Below are 18,994 nucleotides of genomic sequence, written 5' to 3' on the forward strand. Positions count from 1 at the left end.
CGAGGAGGATGCGGGATGCCGTCTCTTCCCTTTAAAGTGTGGGTAGCACGATCTTATTCAGGCGAGGATTCAGAGCCCAGGTGGCTCCCCCAGCCCCCAGAGCCACGAAGCAAACGCAGAACCGTCCCCGTGTTTGCTCGGGTGCATCTCAAGGGCTACTAGCAGCGAGCAGGGCACTGGATTTTGGGGAGCAGCGATGCTCGCCGTGTCCCACGGGCCAGAAAAAAGGCAGCCCTAGCCGCGGGGGGCGAGGGGCAGCCCGGCCTGCTTCGGGCAGGCAGATGGGCAGGGAGCGAGGGGAAGCGGCACCAGCTGGAGCTGGGGGGAAGGAGAGCTCGCAGCCCGGCTCCTGGCAGCGCCGCCGGCTGGGGAGAGCACCAGGGAACGCGGGGCTCCTCCGTGCCTTACTTCAGATGCCGTTGTTCACAAAAAGGGGGGGAGATAAGATGCAAAAGCACCGCGGCGCCTTTGTCAGGATTGCAAGGAAAGGGGTGCACGCGCTGAAGCTGCTCCCGTGGTGTTTTTAGCCAGGAGGAGGGCACACACGGCCCAGCTGGGGCTGTCCACGCTGGCTGCAGGGACACGGGGCTGCCCAAACAGCTCTGGTTTGGTTTTGGTTGCTTTTGAGAAAGAGCCTGGAAATCAGGAGAATGAGGAGGGGGCCGGAAAACACCCCTCCACCTACTGATGTGCCCCCCCGCGGCACCAGAGATGCCTCGGTGCTCCTTTATCTCATCTTAGCTATTCAAATGCTTTTTACTTTGAAGAAAGGCAGGAAATTACCCAGCAGGTGGGCACCACACTGGGCACCCCCCTGCTCCCCCGGGAGCCTGCAGCGATGAGCTGGGTCCCCCCCAAGATCTCCAGAGCAGGGGAGCGGCTCAGGGCAGGCAGGACACCTGCAGGCAGCCACAGCCTGCCTGGAGAGAGTCAACATGAGACGACTTTCTGACAAAATAACAAGAAATTATTTTTCCCTTCTCCCCCCAGTACCCTGCATGCTTCTGGCTTTTTTTAAGTTGAAAAATATGCTAAGAAAGCATTAGTTTTGGAGGAGGGAGGAAGAAGAGCGGATGGTAAGGGGAAGAGGTGGAGGGGGAATAATTTCCCAAGGAAAAAAGCTCCTTCAGACCTCTGCATTCCTCACCAGGAAAAGACACCCTGGTGCCGGGCCCGTGGGGACGTGCAGCTGGACACGGGGTCCTCGGGGAGCCACAGAAGCCCGCAGACAATCGCTGTGTTTCTCTTTTAGGGCCGCTGTCCCCGCTCGCCCATAGAGACACGGCCACAGGGGATCGGCGCCCCGGGACTTCTTGTTGCGCTTCCCGCTCGCCCATAGAGAACACGGCCACAGGGGCCACAACCCGGCCGGAGGCCGCAGATGGGAGGCGCCGTGGGATTTGTCTGCGCGTCCCTGGCTGTCGTCACCTGCGTGGGTAAGAGCAGCCCCTGGCCCCTCTGGGCTGGAGCTGTCGTGGGGTGGCCGAGAGGGGCTCAGCAGGGTGCTCAGGCCCTGTAGGGGGTCCCAAATGGGACACAACCCCGGGCACACGATGCAGTGGTGCTTTGCTCACCGGGCACGAACCTCTCCACGCTCAGCTTTCGTGGCTGCGGCACTGCCTGTGCCTCCCGGGTGGTTTTTGTAGCCAGGGAACGTGTCTGTGGTCGCCCAGCTTTGTTCCCTTGGCTTCACTCTGGCCTCTGCACCGGGATGAATTCTTTCTGCCAGCAGGGCTCGCTCGCGGTGAAGCTGCTTCCCCTCCTGGTTCTTCTAGGGGTGCCTCTTCTGCCCTGCCCCGGCTGCAAAGACTCTCCCATTTGGCATCCGCTGGGGACCGTTCCTGGATCTTGGGGAGTCTCAGGCTACATTTTGAAGGCCCCTTTTCAGCAGGGAGATGTTTCATTTCAGACAGCTGAGAATTAGATAATGTCTTCAAGCTAATTCATCATCCCAGGAAGAGACTGCTTGGCTGTCCTTATAAATATCTGATTACCTTTTAATGTTCTGTGGGTCCCAGAGGAGGAAAAGGGAGGGGTGGCTGCCCTAGATTGGGAGGCAATTAGCCTGTTTGGAAATCACTCTGACCCAAATCTGGTAGAGGCCGCAAGACGGAGCTGGGCTCTCCCATTAACCAGCTGAGTTCCTACAACTTGCTCCAAGCTGAGCCCATAAAAAGCGGCTCGCTGCAAAACCCTGCAAGGGTTGTTTTCTCTCGACCTTTGGCTGATGATGCCATGGATCTCGGGAACCAGCTGGGACAGAGAAATCCTCACTGGAAACATGAGCGAGGGACCAGGGACCAAATAATGGCAGCTCTAGATGAGGCTCAAGGAAACCCTCTGGAGAGGGTGAGGTCAGAACCCAAAAGCTCCAGGCTGGGTTGGTAACACCACCCGTGCCTCTGCTCATCCCCAAAACAATGACTTCCCGAGGATGCAAAGAGGTTTAAAGCTTATAGTGAATAGAAAGGTGTCTAATGAATTGTTAGGGAAGTCTAAAGGTCTCTCTGGCCTTTCTTCATTCATTAAAGGCCACAAAAAAAAACCTTGAAGGCTACCCAAAGCGCTGTCCCTTTGTTCCTCAGAAGGCTTCTTTAAAAATAACCACTTTGATTTTGTGCACACGTGTTGTGTTCAGACTTTCTCTAAACCCAATTAATCGCCCGGCTCCCTCACGTGCCAGGCTTCGGGCTGTGGTCAGCGCGCCGGAGCTAAGGGTTTGCTGCCTGGGCTGGGCAAAAGGATTGCTGCTGCTGTGCTCGTGAACTGGAATCCATCCTGGAACACGTCCAGCTGAGACATTTCTCATTTCCTGGTCTCCAAAGCCAGCGTGGGGCTCGGCACACGGTGTTCAGCCTCCTGGACACCCGAGCCTTCCAGCTCTGGCTGCCAGCGCACCCCAAACGCTAACAATAAAAGCACGGAGCCACACGGCCAGAAACCAGCAGCTGAACAGCCTCGGAGGTGCTCAGATCTCCTGGATGATATCAATCCTCAGCTCTTAACTCAATCCCGAACCTGTAACTGCTCAGTTACTGCTTCAGCCTGCCGCTTGTTCAGCTTCACGGGGCAGATGCAGGCAGTTCACCTCCAGCACCAGCCGGGCACCTTGGAGCCGTCCACACAAAATCATCCGGCCTCGTGGCATTGATTACACGTGAGAAAATCAATGCCCGGCTGCTGGAGTCCACAACCTTGGCAGGCAGAGAGGGACAGCAGAGGACAGCAGCGGGTGCAGGCTCTGGGTGGAACCAGAAGGGCTGGTTAGTTAAGGTGGCTTCATCGGGAAAGAGCATCCCATGAGAAGAGGCGTGCTTGGGAGTGTCAGTAATATACAGATTATTTGTTAAACAAGTCGAAATTATTTATTATACGCTCCCAATTAATCTCAGAATGCAGAGCCGTTAATCCTTAATCCGTTCTCCACCACCCACCAGGACACAAGGAACACGCCACGTTCTTATTAATTCTCCATTAACTCATGATTATTTTAAGTGCTGGTCAGCAGAGAGCTATTTCCAGCTGAGACCTGCTCAGCACAGCCTCTGCTGAACCAACCGAGAGACCATTTCCAGCTTAGCCAAGCTTCTTTGTGAATACAGCTACTAGTGAAAGAAAACGGCACCTACACGGATCTGGAGGGAATACGATCCTCAAAAAAACCCCACTCCTCTTATCCCAAAGATTGAGCCGCAGGCTGCAGCCCCCCTCCTGGGGTGACAGCAGGGAGCAGCAGGCTGCTGCCTGCGTGGGGCTCCCTTGCAGCAGCTCATCCACGCTGGCAGGAGCAGAGAGCCCCGGTAATTGGGCAAGGCTGGGACAGGAGGAGCAGAGGCAGGCAGCAAACAGCTGCTGGGAACCCACCGAGCCAATTAGCCGGGCCCCTCTCCCTTCTCGCCCTCGTCTCCGCACGCAGGAGCAGCAGGAACATGAGACGAACCCCGGGAGCTACAGGTACGGGGCTGCTTCCCCCGAGCCCCGGAGAGCCAAGCTGGCCGCTCCCTGCTGGAAGTTCCTCCTGCATAAAACATCACACTGGCTGGAGTCGCTTAATTTAACCGCCGAGCGTGCTGCGTACGGTAGGGAAGGAAGCAGCTTGCTGGTTGGCACGGCGGCTTGGAGGCGGTTATTAATGCAATTACAGAGCAATGAAGGATCCTGGGGGCAGCCGAGCATCTCCTGGCTTATCGCTGCAGACCGAGGGGACCACAGTGGGAAGCACAGAGCCTTGAGGTGGCTCCGTCCCCGCGAGGGGACAGGCGTTCCTCCAGGTGCCGGGAACAGAACATCCCGGCAGCGATTATCTCGCCGGTTGTTTTTGCAGGCAAAGATTTCCAGGCAGCTTCTGCTTTGTTCTCGCCTCTCTGCATTGTCACTTCCACGAAGCCTGCGTGGAAGGGAGCCTGCTAGGGTTTGTGTTTTATCTGAGATGCAGAAGCTGTCACCGCGGACAGCCAGCACCTCCCGGAGAAACATCGTGCCAAAGGGTGGCCTGGGCACAGCACCCCAGAAAGAGGGCAGGTTTTTAGGTTCCTCTCGTGCCTCTGCCTGAGGCAGGCTCAAGATCAGAACCGAACCCATGTCTGAACACGAAAGCAGTAGGTTGGAGTCGAACCGAGAGCAGAGGCAGGGATGGAGGGGGTCAGACCCCTGCGCAGGGAGTCAGCGGCAGAGCCGAGAGCTTACTGCGAATATCCAGGCTTCTCTCTCCTCCCTCATCCTGGAGGACAAAGGAGGAACCGAGCAGCCAAGGTCTGTGCCGAGCAGATAGCAGCACGTCCTCGCTGCCAGGACCAACGAGGGCACCCAGGCATTCCCAGCCCCAGCCCCGTCTGTGCAGGGCTGTGCGAGAGGCGTGTGCCAGCGCTCCTCCGTGTGCTCAGCTTCCAGCACGTCTGCTCCCCGTGGCGCAGCAGAGTCGGTGTGAGATGCTCGCTGCGAGGCACACACGGTCTGCCCCAGCCCTGCTTGGGGCTGGGCCGCAGCGACAGATGGGCTGCGACTTGCACCTTGCTCCCTCTTTTATTCTACATCGAGTTCTGATGCCGCCAGGGACACCCTACGCAACCAAACGTCGGGATTTTTAGAGAAAGCTCAGTTTTGCTCAGCTGCTTTCCCCTCCCTTGCAGTTTGGTGCCAAGCCCAGAGTAGCAGCAGGACCTACGGGCCTGTGTTCGAGGAGCAGCCTGCCCACACCCTCTTCCCTGAAGGCTCGGCAGAAGAGAAAGTGACGCTGGCTTGTCGAGCAAGAGCCAGTCCTCCTGCGACCTACAGGTGAGCTCGCCTGCTCTCAGACACCAAGTCTGAACCTCTGCGTGGTTAAACACGGCGAGAACGGGTGTCTATAAGCTCCTGCGGAGACGTTCTGGAGAAGTGAGCATGGCTCTGGCAGGTTGGCACTAAAAAAAAAAAGGGAGCAGGGTGTGTTGAAACCAGAAACTGTCCCAGGAGGAGTCCTGGAGGTCTGGTTGGCAGTGCAGGGCTCGGTAACACCCGCACCTGAACCCAGCCCGAGGTGGCAACATCCCAGCAGAGCTCCTCAGATACTGCTGAGATTGAAGCTCTGGCACTGGGAGAGTTTTGCCCATCAAAGGGCTCCAGCCCAGTGGTCCCAGCAGAGACGGGGCTGCTCCCTGCTGAGGAATGACCAAGCCAAGGCCAAAGCCTCTCCCCTCTCTGTACCAGGACTAGGACACAACCATGAGCTCCGTTTTCTCTTCTCCACTTTCACATAAAGCAGATCACCACGCAGGAACCAGCCTCCTTACCTACACACGGTGTGCCTCGCCCCCAGGTCCCAGCCACAAATCTAACTCCAATCCCAACACCACAGCTGGAAGAACGAACGAGCACAGCTCCCTGTACTCATTTTCCCCTCTCTCTGCATGCTCCTGGCAGGTGGAAGATGAACGGCACGGAGCTGAAGATGGAGCCAGATTCCCGTTACCGGCTGGTTGCAGGCGACCTGGTGATAAGCAACCCCGTAAAAGCCAAGGACGCCGGCTCCTACCAGTGCGTGGCCTCGAACTCCAGGGGCACGGTGGTGAGCAGGGAAGCCTCCCTGCGCTTTGGCTGTAAGTCCCATGTTTGTCCCCACGAGGTAAATGAAACGCAGCCACGGTGACACTGGGGTGAACTGAGCCCCCCCGTACCCCGTTAATAAAGGCTGGAGGGGAGCTCTCCTGTACCTGGTACCAGCAGCGGCACTTGGAGAGGTCCCCAGGCGCTTCCCATGGCCGAGGAGGTGCCGTAGGAATCCGATAAAATAAAGAGGAGATCAAATAAAGGCCAGGTTTCACTCTGCGTTTTTAGTTTTGCAGGAATTCTCTGCCGAAGAGCGAGACCCCGTGAAGATTACGGAAGGCTGGGGAGTGATGTTCGCCTGCAGCCCCCCGCCCCATTACCCAGGTAAGGGCGGCGGGGCCAGGGCCAGGGAAAGAGATGGGACAGAGCGAGCAGCTCCCAGACATGGAACTCGCTCCTTGGTTTCTGGGGGAATTTTAGGGAAGCGGTATTTTTTCAATTCAGACTCCATAAAGCAAGAAAGCGGAGATAAGACTAAACACGGGGAGAAAATAAGTGCTATCCAAGGAGCAGTTTCTGGGCTAGAAAACGGCCTGTTTGGCTTAATCCCATCCAAGAGGACGCTGGCAACGTGTGCAGTTTGTTCCTTTCTCTGCTCCCCACAGGCTTGTCCTACCGATGGCTTCTGAACGAGTTTCCCAACTTCATCCCAGCCGACGGAAGGCGTTTCGTCTCTCAGACCACAGGAAACCTTTACATCGCCAAGACGGAGGCTTCCGACCTGGGGAACTACTCGTGCTTTGCCACCAGCCACATCGACTTCATCACCAAGAGCGTTTTCAGCAAGTTCTCCCGGCTCAGCCTGGCTGCAGAGGGTCAGTGCTCCTGGAGTGTCCTACGAGGGCTGGGTGAAATGCAAAAATTAACAAACTGCCTCAAAGCACACGGGCTCCACGAGGCCCTAAGCACTCACCCACCAGACTCTCGGGGGAGTTTAAGAGCTTATGAAAACAATAATTGGCTGGAGCCTGGGGGAAGCAGCCCTCTCTTATGGCTTCGCTGCTATTGCTGCCACCAGTGGGGTTGCTCTGTTTGTCTGTAAAATAGAAACAGCACCAGGAACAGCCTGGGCAGGCTCCTGTACCCCTGGAACCGCGGGTGACTTTCTGCCTTTGGTGACCTCGCAGAGGTGCAGCTAAAGAGACCTCTCGGTCAGAGAGAAGGGAGTTAAGTGGTAGAAAATCAAGGAGAAATAGTCTTGAGGTGCTGTACATGGAGGTTTTTAGAGTCCTTAGTAGAAGCTCTTTTAAAAGGAAAATGAAACTTAGCCTCTGCCCACCCACGAATTACCCGTACCCATGAAGGTTCTTCAAAGCACTGAAACCTTGCAGGTATCTTTGCCCTCTAAGACCTCACGCGTGCGATTTTGAAGCCATCCAGAACTCCTCACCAGTGCCTTCCTTTTAACAGACGCCAGGCAGTATGCACCCAGCATAAAAGCCAGGTTTCCTGCAGACACCTACGCTCTGGCCGGGCAGATGGTGACTTTGGAGTGCTTTGCCTTTGGAAAGTGAGTGCAGCGACCGCGTCGCTCGGGGAGGGGAGGGCATCACAGCCCCTGTCTGAGGGATGTAGGCCAGGAGGGGGAATAGCAGGAGGGATGGAGGGGTGAAACCAAGCTGTCCTGCTGGCCGAGGCCTAGCTGGGCTGGGAGCTGGCTGACCAGGGCTGGAGTCACACCACGCTGCACAGCGCGGGCAGCCTGCTGCACCAGAGCCCAGGGCTGGGCTTCACCGGGTTTTCTTTCCCATAGCCCCGTTCCTCGGATAAAGTGGAGGAAGCTGGACGGTTCGCAGGCCTCCAAGTGGATCTCCAGCGAGCCCCTCCTGCAGATCCAGGATGTTGGCTTTGAGGATGAAGGCACTTACGAGTGTGAGGCTGAAAACATCAAAGGGAGGGACACCTACCAGGGCCGCATCATCATTCAAGGTAAGGCAGACAAACCCCACGCCGTACAGGGCACAGCGAGATGGTCCGGGCAGCAGAGTGAACCCCTGGGAGAGGAACACCTGCCTCGTATCAGCCCCAGCTAAACCCATTGCAAAGCTCTGACAAAGGCTATTGCAAGCACAGAGACCTCTTAACTTGGCCTAAAATAATTGTAGCAAAAATGAGGTAACCAGGGACGGGAGCGCAGTGTTAGTAAAAGCAGATTTGGCTCTCACCCGAAGTCTTCTCCACGCCTGGGCTCTTTTCACAAGGGTTAGGGCTTGGAGCTATTCATCAGACCTAGACAAGCTGCAAACTTAACGTGGTTCTCCCAGTCCGAATCCGGTCGTTCCTGAAGGTCAGGAATGGCTGTATTTATTTTTAGGAAGAGAAATCACGCTATTCTTCCTCAGATCTGGCTTCTGCCATAATTCCGTGCAGCCCACATGCACAGCAGCAGCCAGACCCACGGAGGACTCAGCCTTGCGTCGCTGCACAAAAGGCAAAAGGCTGTTCCCATGGTGAAACGCGCCGCGATAAATACATCTGCCAGCGGAGATGACACAATGAGCGTCCTTCTGCCTGCCTGGCACGGCGCGCCTCTCATCTGATCCTCTTGGCTCTGCCACCCTCTCTTGCTCCTTTGCAGCTCAGCCGGAGTGGCTGAAGGTGATCACGGACACGGAAGCCGACATCGGGTCCGACCTGCGCTGGAGCTGCGCGGCGGCCGGCAAACCCCGGCCGGCGGTGCGTTGGCTGCGGGACGGGCAGCCGCTCACCTCCCAGGTACCAGCACGGGCAGCAGCAACTCCTCCGTGCGCCCCAGGCCTCGCAGTACCGAAGCTGCTGCTCCACACTTCGAGCCCCTTCTGCCTCGCTGCAAATCCATCTCGACCCCCCCCGGTTTATCACCCCTCTTCCATGCGCCCCCATGAGGCTGCAAAGCGATGGCATGGTCCCTACCCGCAGCAGGTTCCTCCTCCCGTCTCGCTGCCATCCCAGCCATTGTTTCATGCAGCTGCAGGAGCTCGTGGTCAGTTCTCGGGGCGGATAAGTAGCACCTTGGACTTGCCGCTGTATGACCTGCAAGCTGCTGCTCAGGCACTCAGAAGTCTCAGCAGGCAGCACAGGGATGCGTGGTGCCGGCTGGACGCAAAAAAAAAAAAACGGCCCACGTTTTCTCCCACAGAAAACCAGGCTGGCTCCAAACTGCCACATGAGTCTGTAATGAAACTCAGCCCTGAACACACGAGGCCTGAGTTCCGTTTTTGTTTTTCTCATCTAATGGGTTCGTCCTCTCGTTTGCCTGTACAGAACCGCATCGAAGTGAGCGGTGGAGAGCTGAGATTTTCCAAGCTAGTCCTGGAGGACTCTGGCATGTATCAGTGTGTGGCTGAGAACAAGCATGGCACGGTATATGCAAGTGCTGAATTAACAGTGCAAGGTAATTTCTCATTCCCCAGTGCTCTGGGTTTCAATGGGACACTGAAGCATTTTAGATCTCTTCCTGATATACTCTGCTGGCAATCTCAGTGAGATGAGAGCAGACAAATCCTGCTTCACTCACCATTGAAATGTAGCTGCTGGCTCAGCAAGACGCTCTACAAGCCCTTAACATTTGAATCTCCTGTAAGCTCAGTACTGCTGAAAGAGCACAAGGACATCTGTTTAGCTACAGAAAGTGTACAGGACAGACAGCAGCACGACCTGCTCCCTCCCATCACACAACCTTCCCCTTTTGGGGAGGAAAGATGTCAAAAAAAGAGCTCAGTATCCATCCAGACTGCTTAGATGGATGGGGACTGGAAGCGGGCTGAGGCCAAACTTGTTCCCCGTGAGTCTGACAGTTTAATTCCTTATGGGCAGTAACGCCAGAGACAAACTAAAGGCCCTAAGCTGCAATTATTTAACATTAATGCACGGCAATGCACCAAATTAAGCCCAATTCCAGGAGGAGTTTCAGGCAAGCTGGGTGTCTGTACTTACACCAGGGGATTTTGGTCGGGATACTGAAGGGAACATCCTCTACATTTTCAGAAGCAGCTGTTCTTGTGCCTCTCAAAGACCTTGCACTGGTTAGGGTCACACTGCCATCGCTCAGTACGACGCGTGCCACCTAGCACCTGCCTTGGCAGGCGTTTGACAGCCGGCAGCAGAGGAATCACGCCTTCATCCCGCTCCAGATACTGCCATGCTTTGTTACCAGGCCATCTAACAACAAATCAATACCTAGCTACACGGCAGTTAAAATGCTTACAGAGCAGGGTTTTTCTAATCGTTCCTTAATCCTCTGTTTTCCCCCCCCGTAGCCTTAGCACCAGATTTTAGACTAAACCCAGTGAAACGACTGATACCTGCAGCCCGAAGCGGGAAGGTCATCATCCCGTGCCAACCGAGAGCAGCACCAAAAGCCACTGTGCTCTGGACCAAAGGGACTGAACTTCTGATCAACAATAGCAGGTAGCAGCACAGAGTACACACAAACCATAGCTAAAATCACTTTTTTTCTTGCCAGAAGACTGGACTCGATGATCCAAGTGTGCTGCTACATCCCTCGACACACACGCTTTGTTGTTCTAGTTCCTTCTTTAAAAAACCTCTTCCATAGTATTTGTGGTCCTGTCTCTATCATCATTTTGTCCGAAACCAACAAGAGCTGGAAAGTGTTTGGCAGGGGTAGAGTAAACAGGCTTTTTAACCTTCTTTCTTGTTATGGTTCTTCTTCATTTCCAGGGTGACTATTACCACAGACGGCACCTTGATCCTGCAGAACATAAGCAAATCTGATGAGGGGAAGTATACCTGCTTTGCTGAGAATTTCATGGGCAAAGCCAACAGCACGGGAATCCTCTCCGTTCGAGGTAGAGATGTTTGGCTTGACTTGGGGTCAATCAAGCAGGAAACGCCTAAGAATGCCACAATGTGAATTAAAGCTTATTTCTCCTCTCTTAACACCCCCAAAAGCAGTACACAATCACAGAATTTCTAGGTTGGAAGAGACCTCAAGATCTTCGAGTCCAACCTCTGACCTAACGCTAACAGTCCCCACTAAACCATATCCCTAAGCTCTAACATCTAAACGTCTTTTGAAGACTTCCAGGGATGGTGACTCCACCACTTCCCTGGGCAGCCTGTTCCAATGCCTCACAACCCTTTCAGTTGTACAGTACTCAGGGAATCAGAGACATTTCAGCCTGTACAGCAGCAAAGCTTCTGCCCGACCCACCAAATCACACCTACCACCAACTGGTCCTTGGGAAAAGCATTTCTAATTTCCATTCACTCTAATCCCTTATCTTCCTCTGACAAAACCACAGCCAGCTCCTGTTAGAGAGGGACGACGTCAATTTAGGAAGTGTTAGATCATTTGGATGCTCCACCCCGTTAACGTAACTCTGGCACACGGAGGCCACTTGCAGCTAACAGCCCTCCCTCCTCTTTCCCTGCAGATGCCACCAAAATCACGTTGGCACCATCTAGCGCCGACATCAACGTCGGTGAGAACCTCACCCTGCAATGCCACGCGTCCCACGATCCAACCATGGACCTGACTTTCACCTGGTCGCTGGATGATTTCCCCATCGACTTCGACAAGTCGGAGGGGCACTACCGGCGCGCCAGCGTGGTGAGTAGAAAGGGGAATTGTGTGCCACCAACGAGGTCGTGGCACTAACACCAGCCTCTTCGTTTGCATGTCAGAAGCTGGGTTGAGATGGGGCACCTTCAAACGCTTTCCCCACCGCGTCTCCTCTTCCCCACGCAGAAGGAAGCCGTCGGGGACCTCACCATCCTCAACACGCAGCTGAAGCACTCGGGGCGGTACACGTGCACAGCCCAGACAGTCGTGGACAGCGCTTCGGAGTCAGCCACGCTGACTGTCAGAGGTAATTTCCCTGCTCCTTGCTAGCCTGAAGCAGCAGCACGGTGCTTGCAGGGATCGGCTTGCTCCTCCCTTGCAGTCACGTCGTGATCTCACTTTTGAATTAGATGGTGAAGTCTTGGAAGCTTTAAAAGAACCCAAATTTGAGGTGACACTTCCCAGGCTACAGAAAATAAAGGAAAAGAAGGGCTTGATTTTAATTTATGATGTGCAGAATAGAAAGAGCAATAAGCCTCCAAATCGCTGGCATCTTAGTAACTCGTCTGTCCCCACCATCCCAGGACCTCCAGGCCCCCCCGGGGGTGTGGTGGTGAGAGACATCGGTGACACCAGCGTCCAGCTGAGCTGGAGCCGCGGCTTTGACAACCACAGCCCCATCGCCAGGTACCTGGTGGAGGCCCGGACCCTGCTCTCCAACAAGTGGAAGCAGATGCGCACCAGTAAGTGTCCTGGGGCAGCAGCAGCAGCGTGGTCCCTGCTGGTCGGGCTCAGGGACGCCAGCTCCCTGCCGAGTCCTTGCTCCGTGCTCGCACGCTGCCCACTCGCTCTGGTCGCTCCCCTCTCGTGTTATTGGATTATATAGATCCTGTAAACATTGAGGGCAACGCCGAGACAGCCCAGGTGGTGAACCTCATCCCCTGGATGGATTACGAGTTTCGGGTCCTAGCGAGCAACATTCTGGGAGTCGGGGAGCCGAGCTTACCCTCCAGCAAAATCCGCACCAAAGAAGCAGGTACGTGCAGATATGCTCAGGGGAGAAAAGGGGAATCAGAGGCACCTACCCTACACGCCAGAAGGGGAAGGCTGGCTTGCAACAACCCCCGGGCCCCGGCAATTAGTCTTCTCCTTGAGTGCTCCTAGAGGTGAACCCACCATGAAATTTTCTGCCTTTCTGCCCGTTTACACATCAAAGACAAAGCAGTGCCAGAACTGGCAGCCAGCCTCCCCAGCCTTAGTTACAATATATTAAACCGTTATAAATCCTAGCTTCAAATGCTGTGCAGTCTGGGCAGCAAAGCTTAGAAGAGGACGAGAGCCCTACTATATATATCACAGAGCACAACTGTGCAAACACGAGATAAATTTCCCAGCTGTGCATGTTGATTCTATCTTCTGTAGCTCGAACACATAAGCAGAAGGGATGTAAGACCAGCAGGAGAAGCGCTCTTAACATAATGAACGCATATTAACTCCTTTCTAATTTAAGCTCTCTCACATATCCCTGCTTTTGAGCTTGATTCTCATCCCCTCTTAGAAGTGCTGCCTACAAATAAGCACACCAGGGACTAACCAGTGTCCAAGACCTCGTTGCCACAGACATCTGAAACATTTAGAGCTTAAAAAAGGAGACCAGCACTTTTCTAATGAGCTGTCAAAGCCTGGCTGCTCCCTGTCTTTGTGCTTGTCTTCCCCGCTATCCTTTCTTTACCCAACCTGCGCTGTCTGCTTTTGTTTGGGGCCGTGACAGCACCCACTGTGGCACCATCTGGGCTCGGCGGCGGCGGAGGGGCTCCCAACGAGCTTATCATCAACTGGACGGTAAGTCAGCCCTGCTCCGGCCTCGGAGGCTGGGAGAGGGCCAGGGGGAGGAGCGCGAGGCATTTCTCCGGGGAAATCAGTGCTGCAACACAACTGCCACGTGCGCTCGTGCCAAACACCGCGTGTAGTGGCAGCCCCAAAGCCTTGCCCGTTTGAATGGGATCTGCACAGGGGTGTGAGTGCCCAGCTCCTTTCCACGCTCCTTTCTCTTTCCGACCCCTCGCAGCCCACACTACGGGACTACCAGAACGGGGACGGCTTCGGCTACATCTTGTCCTTTCGCAAGAAGGGCACCCAGGGGTGGCTCACCGCACGGGTGCCTCACGCAGAGTCCCTGCACTACGTGTACCGCAACGAGAGCATCGGGCCCTACACCCCCTTCGAAGTGAAGATCAAAGCATACAACAGGAAAGGAGAGGGCCCCGAGAGCCTCACTGCCATCGTGTACTCTGCAGAAGAAGGTAAGGAGGGCTGCGGTGGCTCTGAGCTCACAGCTCCTCACCTGATCAGCCACGGTGTCGGAGCTCCCTGGTGGGAGAGGTTTCTTTTGCTCAAGGAGCAGCTGGTAGCAAAGCGTCGAATTTATCTCGTACTTCAAGTACCCAGATAGATGTTTCCCTCAGCACACCCCTGACCGTACACCGAGAGCAGACAGAGATCTTCACAGCCTGCAGCTGTGGGTCTCCTTGACCTACTAAGTCCCTAAATCCCTTCCCTGTTCTTTGCTCCGTACACACAATGCCAGCTGTCAGGCTGCGAGTTATCGGTGCTGCAGGCGAATCCCTCCTTTCAGTACACTGAATACGCTGCCCTGAGGTGGAAGGAGGCTTTTATTCCCTTTTTGTGTCTTTTTCAGAACCAAAAGTGGCTCCGTCCAGAGTTACGGCCAAGGCTGTTCTGTCCTCGGAGATGGACGTGTCCTGGGAGCCGGTGGAGCAGGGAGACATGACCGGCGTGCTTCTGGGCTACGAGGTGCCAGACTGCCCTGGGAACAAGGGATGCTGAGAGGCACAGGGAGGGCCCAGCAAGGGAAATTCCCCCAGGCTAAGCAAGATGAAAGGAAACAGCATTTTGTTTCCAAAGACGGGATAACGGGATAAGGGATAACGGGATAATGACAGCGTGAGGCTCTTATGGGGCCACTGCTAGTACTCCTAAGGGTACTTGCCTTTGCTCACAGGCTGTAACCTTCCTGCTGGGCACACGCTAGGGGAAATTCTCAGAAACGAGTACCAAAGGTGTCCAGCACTGCTCTTGGATGGAGACTTGCAGATGCCTCTACCCTTACTGAACGCTTTTCCATTTAGATCCGGTACTGGAAGGATGGCGACAAGGAGGAGGCAGCTGACAGAGTGCGAACAGCCGGGCTGGTCACATCAGCTCACGTAACTGGCCTAAACCCCAACACGAAATACCACGTCTCGGTCAGAGCTTACAACCGCGCTGGGACCGGGCCCCCCAGCCCCTCTACCAACGTCACGACCACGAAGCCACGTGAGTGAGCCCTGAGCACCTCCAGCCCGAGCATCCTACTCTCCCCGTCAGCTGTTTCCTCCAGTGGACCCCCAGTGATCAACAAATCGATTAGCTTTTACCTCTTGGTGCCCTAAAGCCATTTCAGCTGGTCAATAGCACAGCTCCCTGCACGTCCCCAGATCAGCCTTGCGCTCTGAGATCCGTGCTCAGAGTCACAGTCATAAAGAAATACCTTGAGCCCTGCAGGGAGAAAACATCATTTGTTACCAATAGCACCTAGAAAAAAAATATATATATACCGTGTTTTTCCTTCTCTTCTGCAAGAACATTGTACATTTTGCTGGGATACTTCCCATTACGCCAACCAGGGTGTTGCCAGCAGCCCTATCAGTCAGAGTCCCAGGAGATTCCTGCAGGCAGCACAAGCTCCTCCTCGCCCCTCGCCTTGCTGAATCTGCCTCCTTTTGTGTCTCTTAGCTCCAAGAAGGCCACCTGGCAACATCTCCTGGACTTTTTCGGGGTCTACGGTCAGCATCAAGTGGGACCCCGTGGTGGCACACACGGATGAGTCTGCGGTTACGGGGTACAAGGTACTGCAGCGCGCAGCCGGCCTCTTACACGTGGCCCCGAGGGAATCGTGGTGAACACACAAACTTCTCCCAACAGATGCTCTACCGGCAGGATTCCCACTCTGCTCCCACGCTGTACCTGGCCAGCAAGAGCCGGATCGACATCCCGGTCCCTGAAGATTTCACTCACGCCTTCGTGCAGATCCGGGTGACGGGGCCCGGGGGAGACGGGGTCCCCGCCGAAGTTCACATCCTGCGGAACAGCGGTACGTACGCCTCTCTGACCACACGTACCCCCTGCACTGCTTACAGGGGACATCCCAGACCACCAAAAAACAAGCCCAGTTCATCTGCAGGACTGCCTCCTGGGGATGATGAGCCCTGCCAGGGCTCTTTGACAAGCGATGACTTTGTCACCGCTCCTCCCCGCCACGGCCAACGCAGCACAGCAGCACCGTAATGTTTTAAAATCCCCCTTTCCCCTCCGGGAGCCCAGGGAACACCTTGCCCTGGTGTTTTATGTCAAATCTCTGGAACCGATCTGTGGTTCCCTTTGGTTGTTCGCTTAAAGGAACTTCTGAAGCGTCCCTCTCCAGCACCACATCAAGTAACCTCCATCCAGACTCCGAGCAACCTTTTAGTCTGGTCTGACCCCAGAATTAACACTTACTGCTAAAGCCCTGTAGTCCCCCACTCCCACCCAAATCACACTGCCTAAGAGTGAAATCCTGACTCCTCTTATGTGCCCCGGTCTCAGCCCAGCCCCAGCTTTTGGCACTGCAACCACCAGGTTGCTCCTTCCCTGCTCCCTTTCTTTCAGGGACGAGTATGATGGTGGAGGACTCGGTGACGAGGCCGGTGCCGCACGCTGTCATCGTCGCCAACTCGCTCGTAATGCTGGCCCTGATCGGCTACCTGGAGCTCTGATGGTGGCCAGCGCAGCCGAGGACTCCTGGCCACGCTTCCTCCCAAGGCAGCGGGGAACTGCTCCATTTTGGGCTGCTGAAACTTCGTGTTTGTGTCCCAGCAGCTTCACAGAGAAAGGATTTGACAACGATGTTTTAAGGGAGGAAGAAAAGAAACGGCTTTTTTTTTTTTTTCTTTGGAAGAACACAAGGTTTCATACAAGACATGGGTCTTTAACCAAGCAAAGGTTTTTTAAAGAACTGAGTAAAACAAGGAATTCCACGTGAATTCTGACAGCCAACTGCCCCACACACTGTATCGAGTAGGTTTTCTGCCTTATGAAGCCATGTACTAAAATAGACTGCTAAACTTGACTTTTTTTTTTTTTTAATACGTACAGTGTATTTGTGGGAGGGGAAAGGGAGGACGGGGACTGAGGATTTCAAAATGAGTTTCAGGATTTCAGCATATTCCACACCAATCCCCATCACAGCCATTTCCAATGAATTAGGGGACGGGATCATTTCCCCCGTAACAGGAGCCAAATTCTGCAGCAACCAGCCCAAGGAGATAAAGCCACGAGAGAAACCCATCTCTGCCCCATCCCGAGGAGATGGGTGAACACAGAGCTTAGATGGTGAGGATCTTTTTTTATGCCACTGGTGTTAACTTGCAGCCCCAGCCTACTGTTTGTATCAACTGCCTTGCTGTGAGGTGCAATGCTCAATGTTTCCATATCCCACGTGGTGTTGGGGGTGTTTTTGTTCTGTTATTTGCTTCCGTCCGTTCTGTTTGGGGAGGAGAAGGGGTAAGTCAAAGAGATATTTTCCAGCATCCACCAGTTTGGAGAGACAGCTCTGCCTGGTACGGAAGATTTCAACAGATTTAGTTTCAACATGGAGAGGATCTTAAAGAAGGAGGAGGAAGGAATACTGCGTAATGTAACCGAGAGCTGGAGACTCGAACCATCACTGAGACCACACAGAAAACCTGGAGCTCCAGCCTGGATAAGCCACCTGGCTGCCAGGTCCAAGCTCGCACAGACTGTATGTGGGGGGACTGACACCCCCAAGCTGTACAGGGTTGTTGGGGTGCCCCGTTAACTGAACTGGGAAGCGTTGTTGCTTATTAAAATCCCACGTGACGGGGAGGGCCTGACATGCAGCTGCCAACTCCTCGCTCCAGCTAATCATCTCAAACCTAACGTGTCCTAGGCTTTAGTGAGCATTTAAGAGATTACAGGCGTAAATCCCCGGCCTCCCGGAGGAGCTAGCCGTAGTGCATACACCCCCAGCATCCCCTTACAGCTTTGTTGCTTCTGGCCTACCCTGGAAGTGAAAAGGCAAATGCTCCGGGAGGGTCGGGGTGTGCAGCACCAACAGCACAGTCTGGTGCAAGGAAGGTAGGTCCCTAGGTGCTCAGGGAGAGAGAAGGGTTTTAAGAAACATGCAAGGAAAAAAAAACAAATTTAATAAATAGAATAAACATTTAGAGGACAGCTACAGCAAAAAGAAAGGGCACTTCACTTTCCCTTATAGACAACGCCTTGAATAACGTCCAAAAACCCCAAAACCACAATGGGCTGAGGCAGGCAGTGAAGGCAGGGACCCTCCACCCCCTGAGCCTGCCCCACAGCTTCCACCTTCCTTTGCAGCTCTCCATCAAGAACCCCCTTGGTTCCCCTGGCAGGTTCAAACGCTTCTTTAAGGACAACAGCCAAATATAAATTATATTTTTGTATGATCTAAGTTCCTGAAGACTTTAAAATATTTCTATTGACATTTGGAAGCTTTTATTTGTTGGCAAAGTATTTTATGTTGTTAATTCTGCATTTTTGTTACCACCTCCGTCCATCCTGCTGGGCCTTCAACCTTTCTTCCACAAAAGATGGGATGAAAGGAAAATGAGGAATTCAGCGTTAGCTCTAAGGAAAGCAAATTAGGGCTTGGGCATTAGTAACCTGATCGATATGCAGCACTAGTGGTAGCCACGAGGAAAATATTTAGGAGGCATAATCTGACCGGACCTACGGAGCTTCAGAGCACTGCAGAACGATTCCCCCAGCAGCCCTGCAGAGCGTGGGCCTGGTTTGGGAGAAGAGCAAATGAAAGAAGAAAAATGAAGTGATGTGCCCAAAGGGTTGTCACTGCACTGAGATGGAGAGGCTGGAGGCGCTCAGGGTGGATCCTGGGGAGCGCCCAGCACTGCAGGCTGGGACTGGAATCAAAGCCCTAACCCCAAAGACATCTTCTGTGCTCCTCGGGAGGAATCGCCGAGCTGGAGGAGCTGCTTTGGTGCATGGCTGTGGTCAGAAGGTCCCCTCCGGCTTCAGGCACAGACTCTGTGAGAACAGCCGTGATGCCCCACCACAATCCTTGCTTACCCACGGGCACAGCTGAGCACCCTCAGGAGGTGCACACTTGGCACCTGCAGGGCAAACGAATGCACCTGGATGGACAAACTCACACAAGTCAGCAAAGCAAAGCTAAATACTGCCGTGAAATTCAAGGACGGAGGTTCAGCATCAGCCTAGGTGCAACCACACGGGCTGTGAGATGTCTCTTACACAAACCTGGCCTCAACAGGTGCTTCCAAACGCGTCTGGAAATAC

At 54.4% G+C, this 18,994-nt stretch overlaps 1 protein-coding gene across 1 annotated transcript; it reads left to right on the forward strand.

Moving 5' to 3' along the window:
• Positions 1-4,579: 4,579 nt before the first annotated feature.
• On the forward strand, positions 4,580-16,404 carry CNTN2 (contactin 2; the record flags this gene model as incomplete). Its single annotated transcript, XM_084301947.1, has 22 exons — positions 4,580-4,752; positions 5,038-5,274; positions 5,899-6,074; positions 6,313-6,408; positions 6,690-6,899; positions 7,495-7,594; positions 7,838-8,013; positions 8,663-8,799; positions 9,328-9,457; positions 10,323-10,473; positions 10,747-10,874; positions 11,463-11,638; positions 11,777-11,897; positions 12,175-12,333; positions 12,477-12,626; positions 13,362-13,432; positions 13,659-13,893; positions 14,289-14,404; positions 14,740-14,926; positions 15,386-15,498; positions 15,575-15,743; positions 16,298-16,404. The coding sequence occupies 22 exons, from the start codon at positions 4,580-4,582 to the stop codon at positions 16,402-16,404; spliced, it is 3,318 nt and encodes a 1,105-aa protein (XP_084158073.1).
• Between the last annotated feature and the right edge of the window lie 2,590 nt (positions 16,405-18,994).

Source organism: Netta rufina (genome assembly GCF_964035555.1).
Source record: "Netta rufina genome assembly, chromosome: 26".
NCBI classification, from domain to species: domain Eukaryota; kingdom Metazoa; phylum Chordata; class Aves; order Anseriformes; family Anatidae; genus Netta; species Netta rufina.